Below are 27,199 nucleotides of genomic sequence, written 5' to 3'. Positions count from 1 at the left end.
GTACTGAATGATATCAATTCTTGATATCAATAAAGCCATTCTTGATATCAAAAATGCTATTCTTGATATAAAAAATGCATACTAATGAGCATCTGGTTTGAATTCTTGATATCAAAAATGCATACTTATGAGCATCCTGTTTGAATTGTTGATATCAGAAATGCATAAGAATTAGGCAATGAATTACACCCGGTCTGTATGTCTGTTTTGTGTTTGGCAAAATGTCTGAGAATTCTTGTGACATGGACAATGTTTTACGAGCAAATCATAGAAAATGCACTTCCAGGCAGGATTGGAACTCGCAAGGCTTATATAGTTTGAAATAATTTAGATAGAAGCAGTAATGTTCAGCTAAAGCATTCTGAATGCAGAAAGTTTTTTTTTTTAATATATAGGTTATACAATGTGTTATGTTCATACAATACATTGTTAAATCTCTTTTTCTTCATCTTTGAAAAGAACGGTGTGTTAAAGTCACTAACTCTGATGCTCCGTTATTGTTAGACATATCTGTTCTGGCCCATTCCATAGATGAAAAAACACACCTTAATACAGCAGAAACATTGTCAACATTATCGGCCATGGCATTCTTGGCATACCAAGAATAATGCACTTACAAATGTGCCAACCAGAAGTCTCTGTCTTATTAGTATGCATTTTTGAAGTCCAAAATTGAATCCAGATGTTCATTAGCATGTATTTTTGATATCAAAAAGAATTGTTGGAAATAGAATTGTTGATCTCAAAAACAGAATTGTTGATAGCAAAAACACCATTCTTGATACCAAAAATGCCATTCTTGATATCAAAAACAGAATTGCTGCTATTGGAAGTACAATTGTTCATATCAAAATATCAGCAATTCTAATTTTGATATCAACAGTTCCATTTTTGATATCCACAATTGTATTTCCGATATCAACAATTCAATACAGTGCTGATATCAGCAATTGAGGATTAAATGTTAAAACAGCTTGCCATAACTCCCTGTCATTTTAACTACTCAACAACTATATGAATCATTTGTTATAAACATTCAAAATTCCTTTTAAAAACTGGACAATGTTCAAGCTGCTAGATTATAAAAGCCAGCAACCGTATTAATATAATTGTGCTACAGACAATAGACAATTGACTGTGTTGTTTTAACGGTTAAGGGATTTTAATTATTTCTTAAACAAATAGAACCTCCTGGAACTCTGCTTAACAAGTGCTAGTGTTTAGAACAGAGATTAGGGCACACATTTGTTTTAATATTTTAACTGTTAAAAATATTTAAGAAAAGTAAATATTTGTTGTCTTTCTAAATCTTAATTTATTTTTCAATTAATGAATAAACATTGTGTACAAATCAAGATAGAAAAAATGATGATAAAAAGGAAATGTGGAAAGCCATTAAATGTGAATTGAATGGAAATCAAGGGAGGCATCAGCTGGGAGATGTGTGTTAAAATGGGTTTCCCCCTGTGCAACAATTTTCAGCAGATTCACAACTTACTTTTATTATCTCATACATCTTAAGACTGAAGACCGGATATTTGATTGGTAATGAGTATGCCACATGACTATTAAAGGTTTGAAATGCTTGAATCTCAAAACTAAGTTATAACGTTCTTGCTCGGAACAAGTGATCTTCAGTGGCAATACAGAAAAGGTCTATAATGGCAATGCAGTGGTTGTGTACTGAAGGAACCTGGCCATGTCTATGAGAAATCTCGTGCCTCTAGCCGAGGTGGTGGCTTAGCAGTTATCCATCGCAGTGACCTTCATGTAGAAATGGTCCCTGTACAAAATGTCACTTCATTTGACTGTCTGGTTTTTAAAATTGTAACTTCTCAACCTGTGCTGGCTATTCTTATTTACCACTCACCTAAACCCAACCCTGTGCTCTTAACTGAATTGTGTGAACTACTTACTATGCTAAATTCTCTGTCCCCTGCTTTTCTTTTACTTGGTGACTTCAATGTACATGTTGATTCCCCTGATTGTAATCTTGCAACTTACATGTTGGCTGTTTTTGATTGTTTTGATCTTCCTCAGCATGTAGATATACTAAAGCGCTACGCTGTTTTTTTATTTTTCATTAACTGTTGTTTCACAAAAGAATTATCTTGCCTCTTCAAAGTGTTGAGTAGGTTGTGTAAATCAAAGGAAAACAATCCCATTTAAATGCATCAAGATTTCAGGTTGTAACACAACAAACTGAAAACATCCAAGGTGAATACTTACTATAGGCACTGTATGCGTGCATGAAACCTGACACAAGCACTTCTACTTCTGTATTAATCAGCTGTTTGTGTGATATAAAAATTTGGATGCAACAGTTTTCTACTACTAGGCTTGATTATTGTAATGCGCTTCTACCTGGAGTCTGCATGAGAATTTTAAACAGGTTGCAATACATACAGAATTCTGCTGCTTGTGTTTTAACCCATACTGTATCTCAGGAACATATTACACCTGTGCTTTTTAAATTACATTGGCTCCCAATATGATACAGGGTGGACTTTAAGGTCATGCTCCTCACGTGCAAGTCACTCCATGGCACTGCACCAGGATATCAGCGTGACTTGCTTCATATCTACTCTCCTGTTCATACTTCCAACTCTGGTTATCTTCGACCACCTAAAACTAAGCTTCGGTCCATGGGAGACAGAGCTTTCTGCAATGCAATCTCTGGAATGCACTGCCCAGCTTTATAAGAGACTGCTGAGATTTTTAAAACCTGTCTCAAAACATCTTTTTAAAGTGGCCTTCAAAGATCTGTGTTAATGCTGTTCCTTATTTTGAATGTACTTTTTTATCACTGTATTTTATCTGGCCCTTTTGTCTTATGTCTTCTCCTGCCTCGGCTATGTTAAGTGCTTTGAGTTTGGAAAAGCTTTCTAGAAATTAAATATATTATTTACCCCATGGGTAGCAACAACAATGAGCTATTGATGGAATAGTACAACAGGGGTAACATTACACATCCATAACACACTGGTTATCATTTGAAGTACTATGATATTATATCAAGACCACCGTAATGCAGATTTCATAAACCCTCATCTTGCATTTGCAATTATCTTTAGCTTTAGGGGCGCTTATGCTTCGGTGCATGTGCGTATATATGAATCTAAAGAAGTAATTGCTTCTTATCAAAAAACAACATCTCCAAGTTCAGGCCCACAGCGCAATTTATGTCATGATATAATATAGATAGCTTTTGTTAAACTATAAGATTGGATAAAAGCTAAAGAAGCATGTACATCCAAAATACATTCACCGACTGTCAGGGAAATTACCTGATTTTAAAACCTGAAAAAAAAAAAAAAAAAAATCTAATTATCCATAAATGCCCAAGACAAGGTTCTTGTTCGTTTCAAAACACTTCTTTAGTTACAGCTATAACTGGAAAAGATTACCCAGCAAATGTGTGTAAGTCTGGTTGTTCAATATATCAGAGACCTCTTCACATTAGGCTATGTACACCACCGAGAGTTTTGAATCAAACAATTGTTTTTTTACTACACATACCCTATAGTTTATATATTTCTGTATACAGACCTAAAACACATGTGTGTTAGATAGCTTCTGCTGCTTTGGCTTGATGACTTTCTTTCCACTGACACACTGTATGTATGCGTCAGCTGCAGGCCAGACCAAAGACCTTACTGACACCCTGTGGTAGGTCTGAATCTTGTTGCCATTTTGTAACTAAATGCATTCTAATTCATGTTTTTACAGCTTGTCAATGAGAATGTTTTACTACTAGAACCAATTTGGCAAGATCAGAATCATCTTGGGAGAATCCAAACACCCTACTTCTGTTTTTACAGGTAATTTCCAAATCTGAACATAAAGATAAAGCTGCTTACTCCCAGCTCACCCACTCAGGGATGATAGCTATGTATTACAAAACCCCAGTAGTAGTTCTTGACATTCAGAAAACTGTATTAGTAAGCCTCTTTTCCTGAGAAACATCTGATTCATGTACTTGGATGAAACACCCACTGTGAGCCTCAATTATAATGAGCATGCTGTTTTCCAATCCAAAGGCGTGTTTCAATATAATTTAGATTCTGGGCTAGATTCTTCACTTGGTGTATGAAAAATACAAACTGGACAAACCATTAACTAAAACTACAGTCGACGACAGCCTTTTTTTTTTTTTTAAACAAACAACATGTAAAAAATTAAGGTGCAGGTGCCGTGCTAATATTTTTTTCTTAATTATAATTTAAATGCCCTTTATCGCTGTTAATGAAGCATTTAGTTTTACATTTTCAAAATTAATTAATTACATTCTTGTCATGTTTTTCGCTTTTCAGAAAGCAGCAACAACATTTATATTGTATAACAGTGCAATATGCATGATATTCAGGTTAGGGATGTTACGCAATGATGCTCAAGTATTATCCAGAAAAAGAGTTGAGGCTAATGAGACATGACTAACAAGGTTTTATCAGAAAACCCTTTCATGGTACAATTAAAACATGCAGCATACATTACACCCTCAATAAACAGGGGGTAAGTTCTGCACAATAAACTATTTTTATACATCACTTGTGCTTATCTCATGGTAAATCACGAAACCAAAACTTTCTAAAAGGGCAGACCTTTTATTAAATGTGCATCAGCTAATACATCGAGCAGGTATGTTATGTTGTTTATTCATTTTCATGCAGTCACATTGAGTTTTGTGAAGGTACAAACAAGTGTATCATTTACAGTTTTTCATTTAGTTTTTTTAAGAGGATACATGATGTTATTAAACAGATTTTTCATACAAAAAACACATCCAACCAAGTGAAAGCTTAAAATGCTGTTGTGTATTGTATTATATATGTTTATGTAGTAGTTTTCAAACTTTTTTTGTGTGTTGCAAACTGCAATTAATACAAATCCAAGAATCTGCTTATCGGATCACATGTTGTCATGCTACATGTATTGCAAGGTGAAACTATTGTCATAGGAACAAAATTAAATCATTCAATACATTTTTTAAATGTTTATTTATGACATTGCTGCAAAATTCTGGTAAAAGACACTTTCTGCTGTCATACACCAAGTTTGGAGTACAATCGCCTTCTTTGTGATGCCTTTACATACCAATAAGCTGGACTACTACACCCCCCCCCCTCCCCTCCCCCAAAAGGACCTTACTTTGAAGACCTTCCTGTTCCCGTCTTATACAAAATACCAAATTTCAACACAAGCCCATATTCACTTACTTTGTCTAGGATCAAAGAAATTTAACGTGATTTGGGGTGATGTGACAGACCTGGACTCCCGTGTTTTCCAATGCAGTAACTGCTTATGTACAGCGTAGAAGGAGCATTATATTGAGCTGGTTTGTGTCCCCCTCATCCCCAGGTCTACTCAGTACGCTTCACTCTCCTTTAGAACCTCTTCCTTCTGCTGGAAGTACCCACGGAACCATTCTATGTGCTCAATCTTTTGCTTGACGGTTAGATAGGGGTTTTTAGACAACCCGTTGATGACAAGTTCCATGAAATGGCAAACTGGTCCTTGCTTTGGGAAGTCTTCCAGATGACTATCTAAAAATACATGTTCGTGAAATGGGACATCTGATTCTTCCTCAAGACCTGGAATTAAAACAAAATCATCATTATAGGGGGCTTTCAAACACAGAAACAAGCTACTGGTATACATACTGTAATGTACGAGATGCGTTTTGTGTACTAAACATCTTCACAGTAGCTTGTAATTAATAAAGCTTACCAACATTACTTTAAAGGGCACATAGCTTAGCTTTCTTGTTTATGTGTGTTTTGGGACACTGTCTTGGCAACAAAAAGAAAGAGAGCGTCCAATTTTATGTTAGTTTTGTTAGACTAAATGTACAATCACGTAAACATACCAATGCTTGTAAATATTAATTTAAAACATTGTGTGACAGATGTCAGATCATCTTTCCTTCAAATTCAGTAACTTTGTGCTAATAACTTTGTAAACACAAAACACCAAAGTATGTTAAATTCACATGTTTATTAACTGGAATAGTGAAACAAACAAATGCTTTTATCTCTTACGAGTGGCTATTTTCACTCAGTAAAAAAATTGTATATTTGATTCAGTGGTGGCTGGTGGCCCAAAAAAAACAGGGAGGCAAAAAAAAGGCAGAAGGCAAAGTTGTTAAGTCAGAAGAGGCACAACTACAAACCCATTGTTCCATCAATCTGCCATGCAAAAAAATGAGCCAAACTTTGTCCATGTGAGCAAATTCTCAGTTAGTGAAAAGTAAACAGGGCCAGCAAGACAGTTATTAGCTCCACCCCCAATTCACTTGTCATACCAACCCCTCTTTAATGACCTGTTCTATTGATTGGCTAGTTTTGGTGGCTAATAAAATTAATTTGGACCAATTGTGTACGTTTAGTGTTTACTGTCTAATAAATGTGAACTAAGCTTAAAATAAAGCACTGCCATTGTATTGTGTTTAAAAGCAGGTAGGAGTTTATAATGGAGGCTGGTCTCCTCCAAGGAAAAAAAAAAACTCTGGCCTCTTCCCAGCAGTCAGAATTGCTGTTAATACAGGAATGTGGACTTTATAGAGTTTAGGCTAAAATGTCATTTTTTTCTTAAATTTTAGACACACACACACACACATATATATATATATATATATATATATATATATATATATATATATCTGGAAAAAATTAAGAGACCACTGCAAAATTATCAGTTTCTCTGGTTTTACTATTTATAGGTATGTGTTTGGGTAAAATGAACATTTTTGTTTTATTCTATAAACTACTGACAACATTTCTCCCAAATTCCAAATAAAAATATTCTCATTTAGAGCATTTATTTGCAGAAAATGACAACTGGTCAAAATAACAAAAAAGATGCAGTGTTGTCAGACCTCGAATAATGCAAAGAAAATAAGTTCATATTCATTTTTAAACAACACTATACTAATGTTTTAACTTAGGAAGAGTTCAGAAATCAATATTTGGTGGAATAAATATTGGCATGCTCTCCACCAGTCTTTCACATTGATGTTGGGTGACTTTATGCCACTCCTGGCGCAAAAATTCAAGCAGCTCAGCTTTGTTTGATGGCTTGTGACCATCCATCTTCCTCTTGATTCCACTTACTTTTGAGGTACTACTAGCACTGTTTTGCCATCCAGCTGGTCCTATTGCAAGAGGATAGTGATGACCACAGGAGTGGTTTTTATACTTTTCCTCGTTAAATAAGATTTGGTTCAGGTGATCCCCTAATCAGTACCTCATTCATTAGAATGAGGTGTGCCTGTGTTGGAATTCAACAGACACTGGAATGGAATGGCTGCCATACATGTAGAGATGCTGATTTAAGAAAAATTTGCAGTGGTCTCAATGTTTTCCAGAGCTGTATGTATGTATGTATGTATGTATGTATGTGTATATATATATATATATATATATATATATATATATATATATATACACACACACACACACACACACACACACACACTGGATTAGTTCAATGCCACCTATGTCGTATGCTTAATTATAAAAATCCATAACTTCTTTGTACTCTGGATTAGAACATTAGACTGATACTGATTTTAAAATAACTTAGAATGCAATTTCTGAATGTGTATTTTTTTATGTGTGTGCCACTACTTTACAGAATAAGTCACAGCATGCACAAATCTGTTTTCCTGTACAGCAACAGAAGAGTTCCAGTGCTCCCCTAAAAACCCTACCAGCCTCGTTGTTGATGGGATATTGCCAGAGCTTTCCATCCTTTGTCCACTGGATCATTTCCTCAAATCCATTCCGGGGCAGGTGTTTGATAACAGCTGCAATCTGACCAGCCAGCTCAATGTCCCACAGGGAGGGAACGGATACTAATAAATTAACAACAGAACACAGGTCATCACAAACTAGCAAATGAAAAGAAAAAGAAATACATTTCATAGAACAACTCTGGTGAGAATAGCCTCCCCTTCATACAAATACAAAAGTATATACTGCACGAATGTCTGCAACACCATCTAAATCGCCTTTGATGTGCCATTGCTTACTTGTTTAATATCCAGTTGTATGTGTATTCTTTTTTTTTTTGTTTGTTTTTGTTATTTCATTACTTTACCATGCCAACTAACCACAGAAATAAAGCTTCATTTCTAAAGTGAGTGTTTTCTTTTACAAATGACCACTAGGGGTGTGCAACTGTAATGTCAGCCCCCTCTATTTCAAATGTGAGTTAGAAAATTAAACAAAAACCTCTAGAAAATCCGTTTCAGAGAGGACTAAAATTTAGAAAACTTGTGGTTTTAAAAAAGCTTGACAATTTAAATAATACATTATACTTTTAAAATAACTGGAAAATAAATGTTGTGGATCACCACTCAAGCTGTCAAACAGATTCTCAAATAGCATTATATTTATTTACTTGTATCCCAACATTAGTTGTTTTTATAGTTTTGTCTTAGCCTTGGAACATTAAGTTCATCAGGAAACCAACAAACCTAGTTACGTTAGAAGGATAACCCAGCAAGTTACAATCAATAACTCAATTTGTAGTACTGCATGGGACAAGGTGTCTAAACAACAGGGACAATGGATCCGAGCACCGATGCATGCAGCCAGACTTCACATTAAAAAATATGGTTGACAGATCAGAAAGAAAAAAATATGTAAACTTGTAAAAAAAAAAAAAAATGCAGATTGAAATTAGGCTTTTTTTTTTTTTTTTTACATAAAAATATATAAAAAGATATACAAAGCAAGCCTCTAAAATATCAGGTGTTCCCATAGCATGGAGTTTCTTTTCTCTCACAAATTGGCAGGTGTTATACAGCAGTCACTGACACGAAAGGTAATTTACTGGGAATATTCAGCATAGAACATTTACTATAAAATATGACAACCAAAAGATAAAGATCACTTTTAGATCAAAGTTACAAAGCAGTAGCGTATTTCAAAACATGAGTGGCTGTTACTGAGCTTGTGATTACATGCATTTAAGCAACTGTTAAATGTAATATTAGCTTTGTATTTTTTCAACATTTTGTACAAACCTTCTTTGGGTTCTGTTTCTGTTGTGTCCGTCATGGATGGAAAAATATTCAGTCTCTTGCCAGTGAACAAACCTTTCCTGGAAAATGGTGAATATAACATTTGATTTCATGTCTAAACAAACTACAACATAAACCTGAGAACGAGAGGAGGATCATGAATTTCAGATTGGTGCGAAAGAACTATGAATGTCAATAACATTTTATTTCTAGCTGTTTTTTTTGTAATTTTTGGAAACATGACAATAAAACTTCAATTAAATGCCACTTACATTCAATAATGGTATATGTTTAATCCCTTTTATCTTCATATTTTTGTTCTTAAAAAGAGCATGTAACTTCAGTTTTAATTATCTTATTTTTTCCTGTCCACTGACATTTTTATCACTATTCTGAGTGGTTCTTATTCTAAGAACTCACATCCTGTTTTTTTTTTTTAAGTCTGTGTTCATGTCCTTTCACTTGAGTTCAGAAGCTCTTCAGTTTTAGTTGCCTGCCATCGATAACATTGGGAAGATCAGCGCTATCTTGTGATCTGCCATTCATTAACTGTAGCTGTACTTACTTATATAAAGATACTTTGGCTGATCTACCCTGCATTACATAGCTGCCACTAGAACTGAAGAGCAATAGACTTATCAAGTAATATCTGAGTAATTTCAATAGAATAAGAAAGCTGTCTCAATCCAGGAGGCTTGCAAATCTACAAAGAAGTACAAGTGGTCCTCAAATCTAAACTAAGATTTAAAACTAAACTTTAAACATGTGACATCCAACTTGAACACGACAAGACAGGCTTCCGTGCAGTTTCTTACCTCCTCCTGACTGCATCAAACTCATTCACAACTCCTCTGTCATGAGTATAGCCACGGCCATCATCATCAAAGCGAATCTGATTGGCCGGTCTGTTAGGCGACCTAGTATTGGGGAGCTTGCCTACCTTCATGTCAGCAATGATGTTACTGCAAATAAAAAAGAAATACCATCACTTTTAGACTTGACTTTCTTTTAAGTTTTACCATGCCAGCTTCCCTCATTGATATTGCTTCATAATATTCAATATAATCAACATAAATGTTTGTAGAATTTGTGTTGACTTAAAATCCTTTGAGATCTACATAATGAACGGAAATGCACTAAACGGTTTAGTTTACCATGTGTTTATATAAAAATAAAAACATGGTAGCCCACGTTGAAATACAAAACACAAATATTTGGTAAAAAGGCATCCCCCTTCCAGAGCTACTGTATAACAAACACAATGCACAACGACAGGACAGGAGTAGCAGAAACACGCTGGCAAGCAGCTTCATGCTGCGGTACGTTTCTGCCCCCACACCAACTAAACTTTTTTTTTAATTTTTTATAGTAAAGTTAATAAATCTATTGAAGGCCAATGCATTTTTTAAATGCAACCAGAATTGAATATGTTATTGCAAAAGTGTTTAAAATACACTGATGGTCATTTACTAGATGAGTTTGAACTTCTGAAATCTGCTTGGTCAATCAGTATTGGGTCAGCAGGTCAGCAGTGCTGGTACTGTGTCTGCTCAAAGATCTCTTTGAATCCCCCCACATGGCAAGGGAAAACAGATGTCTGGCAGCATCCTCATTCGGTTTTCATGAAGGAAAACCTACACAGCTGGCACCAGGGTTTAAAGCAATTGTACTCATATGACACCAATTACTGCTTGTCACTGAACCTGTGAACAAGAATTAAGGATTTATGTGGAAGCCAAAATCCATTCTACCAGGGGATCATTACAGAAAGGATATTGTTAGGTTACTCTGAATAAAATCCAACTGGCCTACAATTGAATAAAAACTCACGGCTGCAGAGTAGTCCAGCTGCATGAAAATACTGTACTTCCCATGCAGCTTAAGGGTTTCAATGGAACCTGAATACAAGCATTGTGTTCCACATTAAGTACATTGAACAGAGTGGTAAAAGCAGAACAGCTCTGGTAAAAAGAATTCTGAAAATGTTTGCCACCTGGTGACAGAATGTTGCAAGTGCACTATATTTTGTGTACTGCTGACATTGCCAATGTTATGAAAGCAAACCCATGCAATCATGTTATTGACAAGCGTGTACATTTTTCAGCATTTCCTTTTGCCAGGAGTATTCTTACAAAACCATAGAAATGTTCACTGTTCTTGTAAAAAGCACCACCTTATGTTCTTTAATACAATCATGAGAGGTTGGATTTCAGATTAGCATGTTGCGTTCAAAGATTTCTATATTATGCTGGTTAAAAATGATTAACCCTTTAAGTGTTTACTGTGCCAGAATTAATTTTGTAAGCATTAGTCTGTTGCAGCACTGGCTAAAAATAGTTATCCACATTAAACGAGCTACAAAACCAGAAGCACTTATAACAGACCTTGAAAGGAAAGCAGAGCATGTTCATTTTTATGTGATCCATTAGATGCTAGCCTTTCAGAGTAAGCTTAATTAATTAATGCAATTTAAGAACAGGTACTCGGCTCTATTGAGACCATTAATAAAGTAGGGTATTAGACGTGGTTTTGTGAACAGTTAGTAAATGCATTATTACAGCAAAAATGCACAGGTTCAGAATATTACAGGCAACCAGCACTGTTACAACAGAGTTTCCAAGTCGTGTTTACTTATCGTGACAATGTAGTTACGCCAGGTTGAAGTAAACATTTACCTTAATGTACATTAGAAAATTTATCAGATTGCCTTTAACCCGATTGGTCAGAATGAGGTTAAATCTTAATCTCTGAAGGACCTTGAATGTTATCTTCAAACTATATTTAATCACTGTTCCAAATTAATCCACCAGAAAATACATTCAGCTTGATGAAAGAAAACCTCTGTTCTAGTAAATAACATGCCCTCTGAATGTTGTCTGTCAATGTAAACTTAAGTCTGCTTCCTCGATGCCCGGTAAGATCAATCTATCTATTTAAAATTAGCATAGCAAATAGTTAAATAAAAAATATGCAAATATAATTTGAGAATAGCGTTTGATGTCAGCAGCAATACAGTTACCACGACAGCAACTAGTCTCCGGTTTGAATGACGAGTTGAAATCAAACAAGTGGATGCAGTCTGACAGCTTTCAGCAGCGTTATTTCAGCATATCACAGTAACAACACAGGACGTGCTCTGTTGGACTCTAACAAAGCCAGGAAGGAGGCTTTGAATAAACTTTATGAACAAGTTACTGAACAAACAGCGTTCACACATGTAAACTAGATATTTTTAATTACTAAAACTTTCAGGAAACTGGATTGTTCCTTAGCTGTGAAATGATGATGTCACCGTCTGTAATACAAAGGCTAAAAGCTTGTTGTGAACCAGACTGTACATTATTAACAGAGTAGTTCTGGTAATATTAAACACATTTAAAGCACTACTGCCTCATGCGTCACATGCATGTTAGTATTCACTAGGATCACAATGAGCCAACTTCCAGTGTTATAGCCAATATATTTTAAGACTTCACGGTAACTTAAATATTCAAGCTTACACAAAAACAAGAACCTGCACTCAAATAAAATAAGATACCAGTGCTTGTATTATTTTACATGTTTTACACACAGTTCATAAACCATGTTTGATTTTGTGTACAAGGTACCTGAACTGAAGAAAAGCTCCATGCAAGTATAAGATTTTTATTTAGTAGTGAAGCATTACTTAGGCTATTGGAAATACCTAAGAAGCAACATAGTCCACCGCTGGGATAATGAAGCCTGAAGGCTACCAGACCACAGATGGAATTCTGAGTAAACCACGTTGCTCACAGAATAATGAGGAAAATAAAATCATGGAAAAATATGTACCTTTTTTTTTTTTTTTTTTTTTTTTTTTTTTTTAACGTATCAATTTTCTAACAGCAATAGAACCCTCATAAGAGGGCTGTACAGTCTGGCAAGGCCCTTCTCGTTATGCTGACCGCACTCACCTTCAGCTCGGGACATTTAACACCGCTCATCAGGTTCTACTGCTTAATACAGCTGCTGTGTTGTTTACCGGTTTGTGTTGTGCATTTGAAATCTGCTGCAGAACGAGGAATTAGGCATGCCTGAAATATGTAGAAGTACTAGTCGGAAAAACTCTAGTTTGAGAAGCCAGCCTTACCCAATGTTGTTAGTTTCTCCTTTTCTATGGACCTCAGTGTCCGACTCGTGTTTCCTTAGCTGCTGCAGCAGCTCTGATTCCGTCTGACTCTTTTTAAAAGGCATGGAGGAAGCAACCGCAGATGCAGCGGCAACGAGCTCTGGGCTCAGGGACTCTCTATTTCAAACAGACACAGACAGTTAGTAGTTTCAGAACAATACGCTTCCAATTCACCCTTAAGAATCAACATTAGAAAAAAACACACCTTGACAAGTGTTAATAATAAATGAATAAGAAGCAAAAGTGGAAAACTGATTTGTATACCTTTAATATAATTGTAGCTAAAAAATTAGTTGCATAAATCTTCTCTGGCATGCACATCCATTCATTCTACATGCGCACTAAAAAAAAAAAAAACCACTAATATTTTAGTAAATATGTATTTTCATTTTAAAACATCTGTATCTGGTACTACTATCAGTTAAAGAAATCCCTTTTTTGCTAGCAATGGTTTTAACTGTCTTGCACCTCCTGGGTTATTTTAACTGGAGGGTGAAATTAAGCACACTCCTTCACTAACATTTCCTGTCAATAACCAATCAGCTGCTCCCCTTAATGACTGACATACTTTCAGCCAGTAACATGCTTTGACCCAGAAGAGACTGCTGAGGTGACATGACCCAGAAAGTGCAGGTGCAAACAGATAACCCAATAATATGCCATTAAAACTGAGAGCTTCCTTTAACCTTAGGTAATACCAAATACCATCTTTTTTTATAACATGTTTCTTTAATAACTCCACATTCAGCTAACGGAAGTGCAAAACAACTCACTTATGACATTATTTTGATAGCTACAATTACTTTAACTTGCACTGCTGATGATGGCTCACTCACTTCTGAGTCTGCTGTTCTGTGGTAGCTTTCTGAAACATGCTTGTTGCACTCTCCATGGATTCAGGGTGAACTCTTGGTTGCTCCTTGCTCTTCTGAGATTTTGAAGCCTGGAACTTCTTCTTTGTGGTCACGTCTACTTTCATTGCACTCAGGAGATCTAACAGGTTCTCTTTTCCAGACTTCCCCGGCTTCTTCTCTTTCACCTTGGCTTCTTTCTCTCCAGTTTTAGGTGCAGAAGACTCTTCACTCTCTTTGGAGATAGCTTTGCTTGTGCTAAAGGACCTCTGGTTGGGAGCACAGACTCTGATAAGAAAAAAAAGAGATGTTGCCAATAACAAATATTAAATATCTTGAAAACAGTCAGACAGATTTAGCATATTTTTTTTTTTTTTTACAGTAATCGTGAATTTGGACAGATTTATTTTTATTGGTCATCTAACCGAAAATAAGAGCAGACCTAGGTTTCTTATGTACAACTCGATTTGACAGATGAACTTGGATTGGATGAGCAACCCTGAAAGTCTCATCCAAATCTTATTAAACTCACCCACCTCCAATTTACAGACAAATACAAAAAAGACAATTGTAAGCCCTTTCTCAAAAATTTGTACTACAGACATGTTACTGAAAGCATCATGTTATTGGAAATTATGTGAGGTTTCCAAAAGTAAAAATACCTGCTGTGTACATGTGTGTGCATGCAAGAAATATACTCTGGTGCTAAAGTCTGTCAGTCAATGGGGAACTGTAAGCTCTCTTTGCAGGCTCCCTCTTGACTGTTCATCAGGTACAGTATCCCTACAAGGGCCTTTGCTATGAGAAGTTGTAAAAAAGTTTAAACTGTTGATGAAACTGTATTTTTTTTAGTATTATTGTATTGGCCAGCACAGCCATTGCCCTCAGAAAGGACAGTTCTTCCTTCAGCTTGGGGAGGAATTTAGACTGGAAAGAGTACAAAGCTGCTGTTAAATCCGATGATACACAACTTGTTGCACAGAGCTTCCGATGTCTGTGGTAACAATCAAAGGAAGGATGCAGTATAGCTTGGGAAATTGTCTGCTAGATGCCTTGAACCTCATCTTGTACTATGAAAAATACCGTCTTAGCTAGTCAGATTTACTGTCAGGAAACCGGATTGTGCCTTAGCTGTGAAATGATGTTGTCACCATCTGTAATAAAGGCTAAAAGCTTGTTGTGAACCAAACAGTACATTATTATGAGAGTACTACTGGTAATATTAAACACATTTAAAGCACTACTGCCTCATGTGTCACATGCATGTTAGTATTCACTAGGACCCTAATGAGCTTACTTACTTCTAGTGTTATTGTCTTGCTCAGATTCAAATGAAGCATTTGTGCCAGCAATTTACAGGACATGTCATCTGAATATTATAATCTGTTTGTCTACAGACAACAAAGAAGCAGAGACTTTTTTTTTTTTTTGGGGGGGGGGGGGGGGGGGGGGGGGGGGGGGGGGGGGGGGGGGGGGGGGGATTTGTAAATGAACATAATCTTTGTTATGGCGTTCCTTTGCCTATTGGTTTTTCCACATGCATCTTAAATCCCTAATACATGTATGTAGCACACATACATGAGTTCAAAGTTGATTAAAAGTTGGGGTTGCGCCATTAACCTATACTGACGAGAAAAAGACTACAGATGTTATCTTGAACATCACTGTTGAAGACACCGTGTTCTCGTTAATCAAAACACAGTACAAGTTTCCCTATTGCTGACTTGACTTGCAATACATCCTGTGTCAAGGTTCTGTTGGCATGACAAATGAATTGTGAGACATTCCCTTACACAAAGTATTGTTCGCAGGTCCTTACATTTTTAAGCACACCTCTTAAACAGTGTATAGTACAAATAAAATAAAATAAAAAAATGTGTGAGCCCTTACCCCTTGTTATAGTGCATCCTTTGCAGGTTAGGACATGTTGACACAGATATTCTTTTCGTTTCTTGTTGATTTGTTATGTTTACACTGTGCTCTACAACAGGGGTTATCCCGCTTCTGTTCCTGGTTGCCAGTAAAACGACCCTTCTGTACATCTTTAATAATCTGAGAAGTTAACAAGTTCCCTGTGAAACAAAAAACCTACAATGTCACAGGCATGTTTCATTGACCTCTCACCGCGGCTGCACTGAAAAGCATCCGACAGGGAAACGCTTTATCAAGATAAAGGTTCCGCTTCAAGGAGGGACGTATAGCGAGTGGGTTACGTATTATAAGTGAATAAAGTCGTGATATAAATAAATAAACAAATTAATGCATAACTAAATTAACCATGATATAATATTGGATTGCTCCGTGTCACACAAGACCCAGATATCTTAATTAATATTATCATTTAAGTAGTATTGCACATCCATCCAACCATCCGTCCAGTAGATGGAGCACGAGCCTAAGGTTTGTAAACAAGCTTTCATTTTTGTGCTAGTTTTTAACCAGAGGGTGAAAAAGCTAACATGTTTAAGGACATCACTGAAACTGTGGATACATTAGTCAAAAAAATAATTATTATACATTACAGGACGTACCATGTCAACTGTAGTTTTCAGTGTGTGCTAGGCTTAGCATCCTGTCCTTTGTGAACTGTATGGGAGCCTGTTTTTTTGCTGCGATATTTAGTGCTGTTTTGGCATGAGGGAAAAAGATAACGGGCAATGTCGTAACGTATACAATACAAGGTTTAATGCAGTAAACATCAGAATGTAAAATAATTATGATATTAAATCATTATGTTTATACACTATATTGTACATTGCTACTTAGCTGTAATTTGCAATTGGATACAATTGTGCTGGAGACAGTATTTGGCCCCTAGGCTATAGTGCCAATACTGCCAGTCCAGGAGGCACAATAGAAAGTATCTGGCACAACACAGTTTTAATGGCTTTCAACTGTCACTAGAAGCAGCTCTCCTTGCCAGTGCTAGTCCTGAGTCCACTCATGAGAAAATCTGAGAATCACCAGGAAGCCTTTGATTTACTGTGTGAACACGACATAGCTGATAAGAGCCCCGTCTGCCAAGTGGCTGTTTATTGGCTGTCTGAATCGCGTAGGCGGCATAACAGCGTAAAAATTTCAAAACGTGTAAACACTCTCCCGAAGTCGTGAAAACACTTAAATTAAACACCTGGATACGTAATTTTCGTAAGCAAACACCAGTTCTGTGAAGTACTTGTAGTACAGTATGTTGCACTTGACTTAGCGTCGTAACCAGAGCTGATATTACCGGGGAGTCAGACTTATCTCAAGCTATAGGTGGCAGTACTATTTATATGACTGCTTGGTTTTTACTATTCAGCCTCCAATAGAGAAAATTAAGTAGTCCTTTGTACTTTACCAGAATTTTTACATGAGCATCAGCATTGATGATGCAAAAAAAAAAACAACAACTGTGTACACGACCTCGGTGTCCTCATCATCATAAACTAGTTACGGACATGGTTGAACTGTGAAGGTTAACGTCGTGGCCTAATCAATAGGCACTAGGACAGCAGGGAGCTCCCCACATTATGTAGCTGCTTGTGTTTCTTCCTCTGTACAGTCAGGTTTGACTGAGAAGGGAAAGGGGCTGGGGTTTTGCCATTGATGGCAGTATTTATTCTCTCGGTTATAAGAACCTCCTAACCCACATATTAGAAACTGTGTAAACCTTGTCTGTGATTATCTGTTGTGCAGAGAAGTGGACGAATGACAATTACACGTAAGAAGACGAGTGTGTGTGTGAACATGTGAACTTGGCTCTGAAGAGGTAACTTTTTCATCTTCAGTGTAATAGGACTATATCTAGCTACCGTCATAAACGTCATGATATGCATGCAATACGACTGCACAACAGCAAAGAATGGAGTTGAAACCAGTTGTGTGGTGCTGTTAGGTGCACGTGTTCTCGCTCTCATTCGATTGTGTTCTGGCTTGTAATAACGTATGTTCTTAAATAAAATTAAAATGAAGGTGGCTCTGTGTTCAGCGGGACAGTTTGGGAAAGTTCAGGCTTTTCAACTCTCAACCCAATGCATTCTGGTACGTTTTACCTTTCTCAGGTATCATTCGTACCTTTAAGAGAAGCAGGACTACGCTTGCCAGAATGTATTGGGTTGTGAGTTGAAAAGCCTTGAACGATCTCAAACTGTCCTGGTGAACACGAAGCCATAGGGATTCCTTATTTAAAATGGCATTTGTAACCCGGACGTTGAGCATGGTTGATGTTGTAACACGCAGGCTGTACTGACACAAGGGTCAGTAACTCTTACAAAACATCATATTTTGGACTTTAACTGTGAAGCAGTTGTGCTGCAAAATACCCACAATACTAGTGCATTATGCTTTATTCAGTAATTCTGCTGCTGTAGTTTTTGCAAGGTCACAGAGCAACAGCTGAAGGTTGAGCTTTTGAGGGCCTTACCAGCTAAAATTAATAACAGACATAACATAAACATTCATTTACACTTCATTAGAATTGGATTCAGCTGTTTCCCAAGGTCACTGAATGTGTAATACTAGTATAACTTCAGGTGGCAGTTCTGAAGAATTACTGCACTTCACAAAAACCCATGCAACAAATTGTGGAATGGAAATGTGCCCTTGCCATAGACCAGATCCTGCTAGTGAACTGATTTTAACAAATATTCTACTTGCTAGGAAAAGAAACAGATGCTTGTCCACTAAACTGTTTTTGTTTGTCCACACAGGGTTTACTTACACAGATTCAGCTTCTGTTCACAGAAACCATAGGATTACATAGAAAGCAACAGAAAAGGACACAATGAGCCCCCATCCTGTTGTCCAGGCTATTATTGACCTGTCTGCAGGGGCTATAGGTAAGACAACAGATCCATAGGGCCGTATTTTCATGGTGATTCTTTTATAATATTGTAGCTCTAATTTTGTATCTAAAGCCAGGCAGTGTGTGCTAATGGGGAGTGCTGTGGATTCTGTTTCCTGTCAGTGAGATGAAATGAGGTTAAAAATTCTATAACCATGAATGCAGAAGAGCCTGGCTCTTGTGTATAGTGGTTAAGACGCTTGTTTGCTATGGGTGGTTGCCGCACCTCATTCCATTTCTAACATGCTTCTTTTAAAATCTTCATTTTGGTGTTACCGTGCATCTTCCTCAGGACCTAAAGTTTTCAAAACAAACAAATCCTTGTGAAATGTCTTAAAAAAAAAAAAAACTGTACAGACAAACCCAAATTTGACTCGTTGACCCGAATAGGCTGGTAAGGTTTCAAGTTAATTTGCATGAACTTTTAGAACTGATGAAATGCAACAGAGGACTTGGATAAAATTATCCTTAATGGATTAGGTCTGTATCCAGAAATCCACAGGTTAATTGCTTGGATAATGACATTAGATTATGATAGGCCAGATCTAATAAATACACAGTAAGCTATGAGGATTGACAAACCACGCTTTAAGGGTAACTGCACAATGGAGCTTCTGGGGATAGCATGACTATGACATGCCAACTGGAGCAGATGAGTTTAGGGTGCTAGCTTTAAAACATTCTGTAACAGTCAGGGAAATACTTGACTTGGCAGTGCACTGTGAAAGGAAATCAGAGACGTGCATTGTGTCTCAACAAAACAGCATTATTTTAGTTCAGTATACACAAAACCACATTATTTTTTTTTAAGTTATGTTTTGCCCTGGTACAAGTGTGGCTTTTCTATGTTTTTCTCTTTAACTTCACTGCATTTTCATCAGGAACATACAGTGGAAGCCTGTCTGTTGTTAATGAGCTGTTTATTTTATTATTCTAGACAAATGGTGCAGGCTTCATCACTTTTTCTTTTGGGAGAGGCTACATTATGTTGTAGTTAAGGGTACATTATTGTAAAAATGCCTTGTGCAAATCCTAGCTAGTACGTGTTTTTCCTTTTTCAAGGCAAGTGTGTTTATAGTCTGTTATATTGTAAGTGCAGTAACATGATATTTACAGTACACTATCTGAGGTTATTATAGGGTATTCATACTATGTTACAGTTATGTTAGTTATGACATCTGTGTTTGCAAGACATGCTTTCTAGCACAATTGTTATGGAAATTTTCCCCACGCCAATGCTTTCTTTGCTGTCTTTAACCAACCAACTAGTTCACCCTATTGGCAGCCAGTGCTGATATTAATTTGCCTTTGAAGAGAAACAGATTGTAGTTCCTTCTGAATTTGGCACATTCAATGCAAGTCTAAACTTAAACAGTGCAGTTCAGTTCACTGAATAAGGCCTATTTGTTTAAAGTGATTTGTGCCCTAGTATTTGCTGTGACACCTCCGTAGCGACGCAGCTCCAATTTACTTGGCATGTACAGTCAAATAAAATAAAAATAAAAGCAACATAATAATACTCTCTGAGAATGCACTATTAAAAAGAAACTACATTTTACATTTCTTTTTTAAACTGTACCTTGCCTTTTTATAAGTAGTTTTGAGTCTCATTGAGTTTGATTGCTTTTTTTGTCATGGTCCGGGACAGTGCTTTGCACAGCTTTGAAAGCCCAGCAAATTAGTTTTCTCTTACACTTCATCATTGTGGTTTTGGTTCCCCTTTAGTTTGACCCCTCGCTGAACCTGCTTTGTTTTCATAAAAGTGGTGCCTCTGAAGTTTACGCAGGGGGTTTGTCGAGATGCGTGTGTTTAATTAGTGCTATCATAACACTATGTTCATACATCACAATCAAGTGTTTTAATTTAAAGCTATTTGCTCTTTAATGAATCAGTATAGTCTTCTTTCTGTTTTTTAGGCGGAACGGCCTGTGTGCTCAGCGGACAGCCCTTTGACACTGCCAAAGTGAAGATGCAAACATTCCCAACCATGTACAAAGGCTTTGTGAATTGTTTTATAAGCACATACAAGCAGGTTGGTTTCCGAGGACTCTACCACGGTACTACCCCGGCTCTCATGGCGAACATTGCAGAGAATTCTGTTCTCTTCATGTGTTACGGCTTTTGTCAGCAGGTAGTTAGGAACCTGGCAGGAATAGACAACGAGACACAACTCAGGTGAGGGTTGGACAACACCAACAGGAACGTAGGCTTGCTCAATAAGAAATGCTAGACCCGGTTTTCCTTAATTTCCCTTAATAATTTCTAGAATCCCTGCCCTGCAAGGGGTCATTCTTTTAACATATCTGTGTGTAATTGTACAACAATGTAACAGATATGAATACACACACGTACAGGTGTGCAAACCGTCCTATTGTAAACTAATAGAAAAATAATGACAGTAATGTTACTTTTTGTGAAGTGGAACCTTATTTTATATGTATGCTTGCTCTTTGGTGTTTTCAAAGGTTGTATCTAAATTTTGCCTGTAATCCATGCATTCTTATTTTTCTCCCTTCCCTTTTCAGCGATGTGGGAAACGCTGTAGCCGGCTCGTTTGCCTCAGTATTCTCCTCTCTGGTCCTGTGCCCAACGGAGCTGGTGAAATGTCGACTCCAGGCCATGCATGAAATGGAGGTGTCGGGCAAGATAGCAAAAGGGCAAAAGTAAGTTACTGGATTGGCATCATAGTATCAGTCAAGCCTTGTAACATTGTTTTTATTTACATCAATTTCAGTAGCATTTATTTCCACATAGTGTAACCAGGTGGAAAAATGTTGTAAATGCGGAAAGGATCTTAATACAAAAAATTAAAATTATATATATATATGCCCCTCTTTATGGTTTTATACTTATTTACACAGAATTATACAGAAAAACTCCAGCATTTGCTGTTAAATAGTTTGAACCAACTACTCTATCACAACAGAGTCAGTTTATTACTCCCCTTACAGCATTTCAAATTAAACTATATTCAACTTCAACATAACCTAAATCTTGCATTAAATCCATTTCAGAATCTGAAAGTAAGTGTTAATGAAACAATCACACAGTCAACAGAACTGTGTGCCTTTAACCCCCAAACAAAATGAAACGAAGCCGGGTTGGCCCAGTAAGCTACGACAAATGATTACTTTATCCTCTGCTGAGGAGGAAATCTGATGAAACTTGGTTGGGACATTTTTTAGCGCAACTTATTAAGAATATCAGGGAACAGAATGAAGAGCCTATCTGTCTTTACATAGAGATGTCTGTTGCCCTTTTATTTTTTACGTCTATCTGGAGAACTTGTTTTTGTATCTTATCTCCAGTTGTTTCGTAATAGGCGTGTAACCTTGATATGGTGAAAAAACATCATTGGTAGCTCTTTGTTCAGGGCTGTTGCCAGTGCTAACATGTTATTTATTTGTGGTATGCCTACTTTTCAAATTGCAGCTTCGTAGTTATAAGTGAAGGTGTGTATTTGCTATCTAAGTAAGTTGACCTTGATGATTTCACCTAACTGATTTGACGGTTGTTGTCATAACAGCTATTCTCAGCCAAAATATTGTGAATGCATTGCTGGCTGCAGGATTGGCTCAGGTGCCCTGGCTGTATTTTAATACAGAGATTTGAACAGCACTTTAGATTACAGGATATGAATTATATTACATTGCAATTACTGGTAATTAACAATGGTTACTACTCTTACACTGTAAAGTGTAATTACCATATTGCTTCGAATTTAAGACGAACTGTTTAACCAATTTTTTCTTCTCAAAAATAGCCTGCATCTTAAATTTGAAAGTATAGTGATGTGTGTATTAAAATTGCCAACAAAAGACGTGACTATCAAAACACAGCAAGCAGCAACGTGACTGACTGCAGAGAAAAGACGAACAAAAACGTTACTGCCCGATCTTGAATCATCCATGAAATACAGGCAGCCATTTTCAAAGAAGAGCCATTATCTTACTGAGGAATTCAAAGAGAAGCTTTTACAGTTTCAGCATTTAGTTATTGGGCTCCGTTCTAACAAACCAGTACCAGTTTGGATAGATCGAAAATGCTAATCAGACCCCCGTATTTTGTCAAGCAATAAGTTCACAAAAAGGGTGAAAAACAGGTACAAGTAGTCATGACTGGAAATGAGAAGCAGCGCATAACTGTAATGCTCTGTGTGACAGCAGACGGACGCAAACTACCTCCAGATGTCGATTTCTTATTAGCGGAATGGAGAACGTATCTTTGTAAAAGCATCTTTATTTTATATTTTTTCCTCAAATTGAGGGTGGGAAATGTGGGCTGCATCTTAAATTCGAGGGTGTCTGTAATTCGAAGGAATACGGTACATGGAAATTATTGTTACCTGATGTAATTACTTGGTAAAGCATGACAAGGGTCATTCCCATTTAATTACACCTGTTTTCTACCAATTGTTACATGTTATGACATGGTTATGTGTGCTACATAAGCTAAAGTACAGCAAGTACAACTGGAGTTGCCAGCAACTTTACGGCTTCCAGTACCAGTAACAGTACCAAACACTTTAGTAAATAGTGCAGAATACTAGTACCAGTGTTCCATAGTAACAATGACCCTATCTGCACTCTACTATGAGTTATAAACCAGTTTTACATTTGACCTTTAGGAGAGGTCAAAGGTCATGGCCAATTACATTTTTTGATAGAGCATACATGGGTTACTATATGTGTTCCATAGTAACTGTCCTATCTGCACTCTATAAGGAGTTATTAGCCAGTTTTGTATGTTTATGATGTCATCCAATGTGGGCACCATGTTTTTTTTATTGTAGCAACTTCACTTGAACAACCGTTAAAGACAGCCACACTAGGATCATGTGTGCTGATTTTTTGGTTCAATCAGACTAACAATTTCAGAGACAAAGGTTTTTGTAGCTAGTTTTGTATTATGTTGATGATGTCATCCAACATGGCCTCCATGTTTTTTTTATTGTTGCAACTTCCCTTTAACACCCTTTAAAGACAGCCACGCTACAATCATATGTGCCATTGGGTTTGTCAATCAGACTTGAGGTTTGGGAGAAGGTCTTTGTAGTTTGTGATTATGATGTATGTACCGTGCGATTTGACATCATGCAGCATGGCCGCCATACCACACAACCTATCTGCTTCTTATGAACACCTGTTAATCTTGACCTATCCCTCAACAACTAAACCAACTTTCAGCACTCTGCAATAAGTCGTTTTCGAAAGACTAATTTTTACATTTAGGCAAAATTGTTTTTTTCAGTCCAATATGGCGGCCAAACCATGTGACTTACGACATAAGTTCTTTAGCATTTTCCATCTTCCATAAGCATCTACCAACCTACCGAATTTGGTGAGTTTTCGAGCAACTGTGGCAGAAAGAAAACTAATAATAATAATAAGAATCCCAACCTATGGCGTGGAAGCCTAAAAATGTTAGTGTTGGTTCATGCGTAATAACGTACCCTGCCCTTTCATGCATTCTGTCACCAGCACTGTGTGGTCAGTGGTTAAAGGAGTCCTGCGCTCAGGCGGTCCTCTGGGGATGTACCAGGGTCTCACCAGTACTCTGGTCAGGGAAGTGCCCGGATACTTTTTCTTTTTTGGGGGCTATGAATTCAGCCGCAGTGTATTCGCTTCAGGAGGCAAGTCCAAGGATGACTTGGGTAAGTACCATTGTCAGCTTTTAGTGTAATGTAAAAAAATGCAGTTTTTAATATTGGAGCCTTTTGATAAAATGTTTGCTGCTAGTACACTTCTGTACTGTGCACCAGTTTAGATCATAGAACTTTTTGATTACTAAGGTAAAAAATTAACAGTTCTAACTAACAATATTAGCATCCAGCGTCATTTATATCAATTGAATAGACTCCAATAACTTGAGTTAGAATAGGTCTGCTTAGTCATTGTTATTGTGCTAGGCCTTGGCTTGTCCTGATCAAGGCTCCTGTGCTGGTGTGTAGGTGTCCTTCCTGTGGTATTCAGTGGTGGGTTTGGAGGGGCTTGTCTCTGGCTCTCTGTGTATCCCATCGACTGTGTCAAATCCAGAATCCAGGTCCTCTCCATGGCAGGGAAGCAGGCTGGCTTTCTCAAAACCTTTACCAGTATTGTTAAATACGAAGGTAGGTGCTTTTCTTGTTTAAAAAATGTTACATACATTTAAAAATCATTATTTCATATTCATAACCATATTTAATAGATTAAATATAAGCATTCACTAGCCAGCAAATACAGTACTTTCATATTTCTATAAAATGGGCTATGCAGAAGTTTATTTTTTTTAGACCCTCCTCCCCAAACAGAGTTTATTCACAGTACAGAACGTACATTGAGTAGTGAATGTACACATGTGCAATGTATCTTTTACTTGAAAACTAAGACATTTAGCTTTTAACTGCATTGTCTATTGGACATATTGGCCCCATTCATTAGTTATTTACAGGATGTATAGGGCCTTACAATCCAAGTTTATTGAACGTCCCTTTACAGTATAAGTAGTGTTTGATATCAAGTGAAGGTTATACTATAGTGCTATAATGTATTCCCTTCAAGAGACCACCCATGTGGTTTCATGTTTAAAGTGTTTGGGTCTCGCTTCTTCACTAGGAATACCAGCCCTGTACTCCGGCCTGACTCCAACAATGATCCGCACCTTTCCAGCCAATGGTGCACTGTTCCTGACCTATGAGCTCAGCAGGAAGATGATGATGAAGCAGTTTGACAGTTGAGCTATGTGCTATCTACCCTTGCCTTGAAGACTTTTTTATATGGGGTTCATGCAAGCCATCTACTAGGTAGTGATACACATCCATCACACACGTTTTTTATCATTTAATTTTACATTAAAGGCCACCTCTTTAACTTTAACTAGTCCAGAAATGCTTGCTTTGATTCAGAAATAGAGCTAGTCTAGGCTATGGACCTTGATGTTTCTACCCCTGTGTCGAAACGTAATCTAAATCAACATTTATTGCATGCCACTCTGAGGAATAATATTGAAATTAAAAAGGGTGCCAGTACTTCTGTATAACTCAGCATCTCTTCTTTAAAAGCCTTTAATACTTGAAACGATACTTTTATATAAATAAAATTTCTGTAAAATTCAGAAACCACTTTTAAAAAGTGTTTTTTGTAAATTACTTTTAAAGATGTATTTTCTGGTTTAGTTGCTAGTACTAGTTTAACATGCATCTACAGTATGACTAACAATTGCAGTAATGCGTAACCTGCAGTGTTGTAACATCAATCATATTGCAGTATTAATAGTAATGTTTCTCAGCAGTGAGTAATGAAAGAGAGGAAATATTTTAGTAGATTTTTTAAGTTAATGCTGAAGACTTCTTGGCCCTTGTTTAAGAAGAAACTTTTAAATAATGTTTGACTCAATTTATCTCTTCCCACCAAAACTGTTTCTTATTAAAGGCTAAACACCATGTCCAAAAACGGAAATATGATTTCAAACTCGATTATCTTTCAAAGCTAAAACTGAGGTAGGAAAAACAAAATAGCATGGAATATAACACTAGACTCTCTCCAGGAAACTACCTGGAAACTACTTATACTGTATACAGTAGTAACTTGGTTGGAAAGGTTGTAAAAAGATAATCCAGAGGCAATCTACCTGTCTGTCTGGAAGAACGTGTGAGTGGGGATATTGATTTACAATCTAGCTATATGCTGGAGAGAAAGTGAGGAACAAGATAGAGCGGAAAATACTGTTACATTTCTCCAATGTTGGTAAAAGTCACAGGGACTGTATTATTTAAACGTGGCACCTGAGCTGTTTGGAATCTGTTTAGAAAGCTTTTTATTTTAGGAGAATATCAAAGATCATATGGACGCTACAGTAAGAGAAGTGATGGAGATTGTGGGGAGCATAAAAATCTCAGGAGGGCAAGATGCATTCTGCTCGTGAAATATATATTGTTCATGTCTGTCCGGTCAAGGGTTATCACGTTAAACTGTTTGTTAACAGTATTGCTGTTTCTATTAATGTGACTATGATGTTGACAGAAAACCAGGCGCTCAGTAATAGAAAGGGTAAAAAAACATGGTTTTCATGTGTGAATAATTTTGTTTTGAATGTTCCCATATTTTTCGACCGTGGTGTGTTTACTGCCTTTATAGATGAGCTTCAGTACATGTACACCTACTTGCGACCTGTTATACTACATAAACACATTGGTCTAAGTATACATCTCATAGTATGTTGAATACCCATGTTCTTAAGTTGAAATACAGTTAACTATTAAAAAGTCTGTTTTGGCGAGTTTGATATTTGTATTTTTTTCTTTCATTGTGGCATCTTCTTATTCCTCTGAATTACCATATTCATAACACATTTAGTCATGGTTCTTCATC

The 27,199-nt window shown here is 36.8% G+C and overlaps 3 protein-coding genes across 4 annotated transcripts in view; 2 read left to right on the top strand and 1 right to left on the bottom strand.

Annotated features, from left to right (window-relative positions):
* Window positions 1-27,199, top strand: part of fgl1b (fibrinogen like 1B) — a 59,042-nt gene that overhangs the window by 7,108 nt on the left and 24,735 nt on the right. The window lies entirely within an intron of this gene.
* LOC121321356 (28S ribosomal protein S31, mitochondrial-like) lies at window positions 4,589-16,163 on the bottom strand. The gene is made up of 7 exons (XM_041260257.1): window positions 15,917-16,163; window positions 14,012-14,314; window positions 13,137-13,292; window positions 9,841-9,987; window positions 9,029-9,105; window positions 7,709-7,852; window positions 4,589-5,591 (listed from the first exon to the last, which is right to left on the bottom strand). Exons 1-7 carry the CDS (start codon window positions 16,066-16,068, stop codon window positions 5,365-5,367), a joined length of 1,206 nt encoding a protein of 401 aa, XP_041116191.1. The 5' UTR covers window positions 16,069-16,163; the 3' UTR covers window positions 4,589-5,364.
* On the top strand, window positions 17,566-27,107 carry LOC121321358 (mitochondrial ornithine transporter 1-like). Of its 2 annotated transcripts, none has more exons than XM_041260263.1 (7): window positions 17,566-17,729; window positions 18,718-18,846; window positions 20,768-21,026; window positions 21,377-21,514; window positions 24,332-24,504; window positions 24,802-24,960; window positions 25,445-27,107. In XM_041260263.1, the coding sequence occupies exons 2-7, from the start codon at window positions 18,792-18,794 to the stop codon at window positions 25,564-25,566; spliced, it is 906 nt and encodes a 301-aa protein (XP_041116197.1). In that variant the 5' UTR covers window positions 17,566-17,729; window positions 18,718-18,791; the 3' UTR covers window positions 25,567-27,107. The 2 variants fall into 2 exon arrangements, with proteins under 2 accessions (XP_041116197.1, XP_041116196.1); XM_041260262.1 differs by having other exon boundaries at window positions 17,566-17,777.

This window comes from Polyodon spathula, chromosome 9 (assembly GCF_017654505.1).
Source record: "Polyodon spathula isolate WHYD16114869_AA chromosome 9, ASM1765450v1, whole genome shotgun sequence".
Lineage (NCBI taxonomy): Eukaryota > Metazoa > Chordata > Actinopteri > Acipenseriformes > Polyodontidae > Polyodon > Polyodon spathula.
The sequence above is the reverse complement of the archived record's forward strand: the minus strand, read 5'-3'. Positions and strand labels throughout refer to the sequence as shown.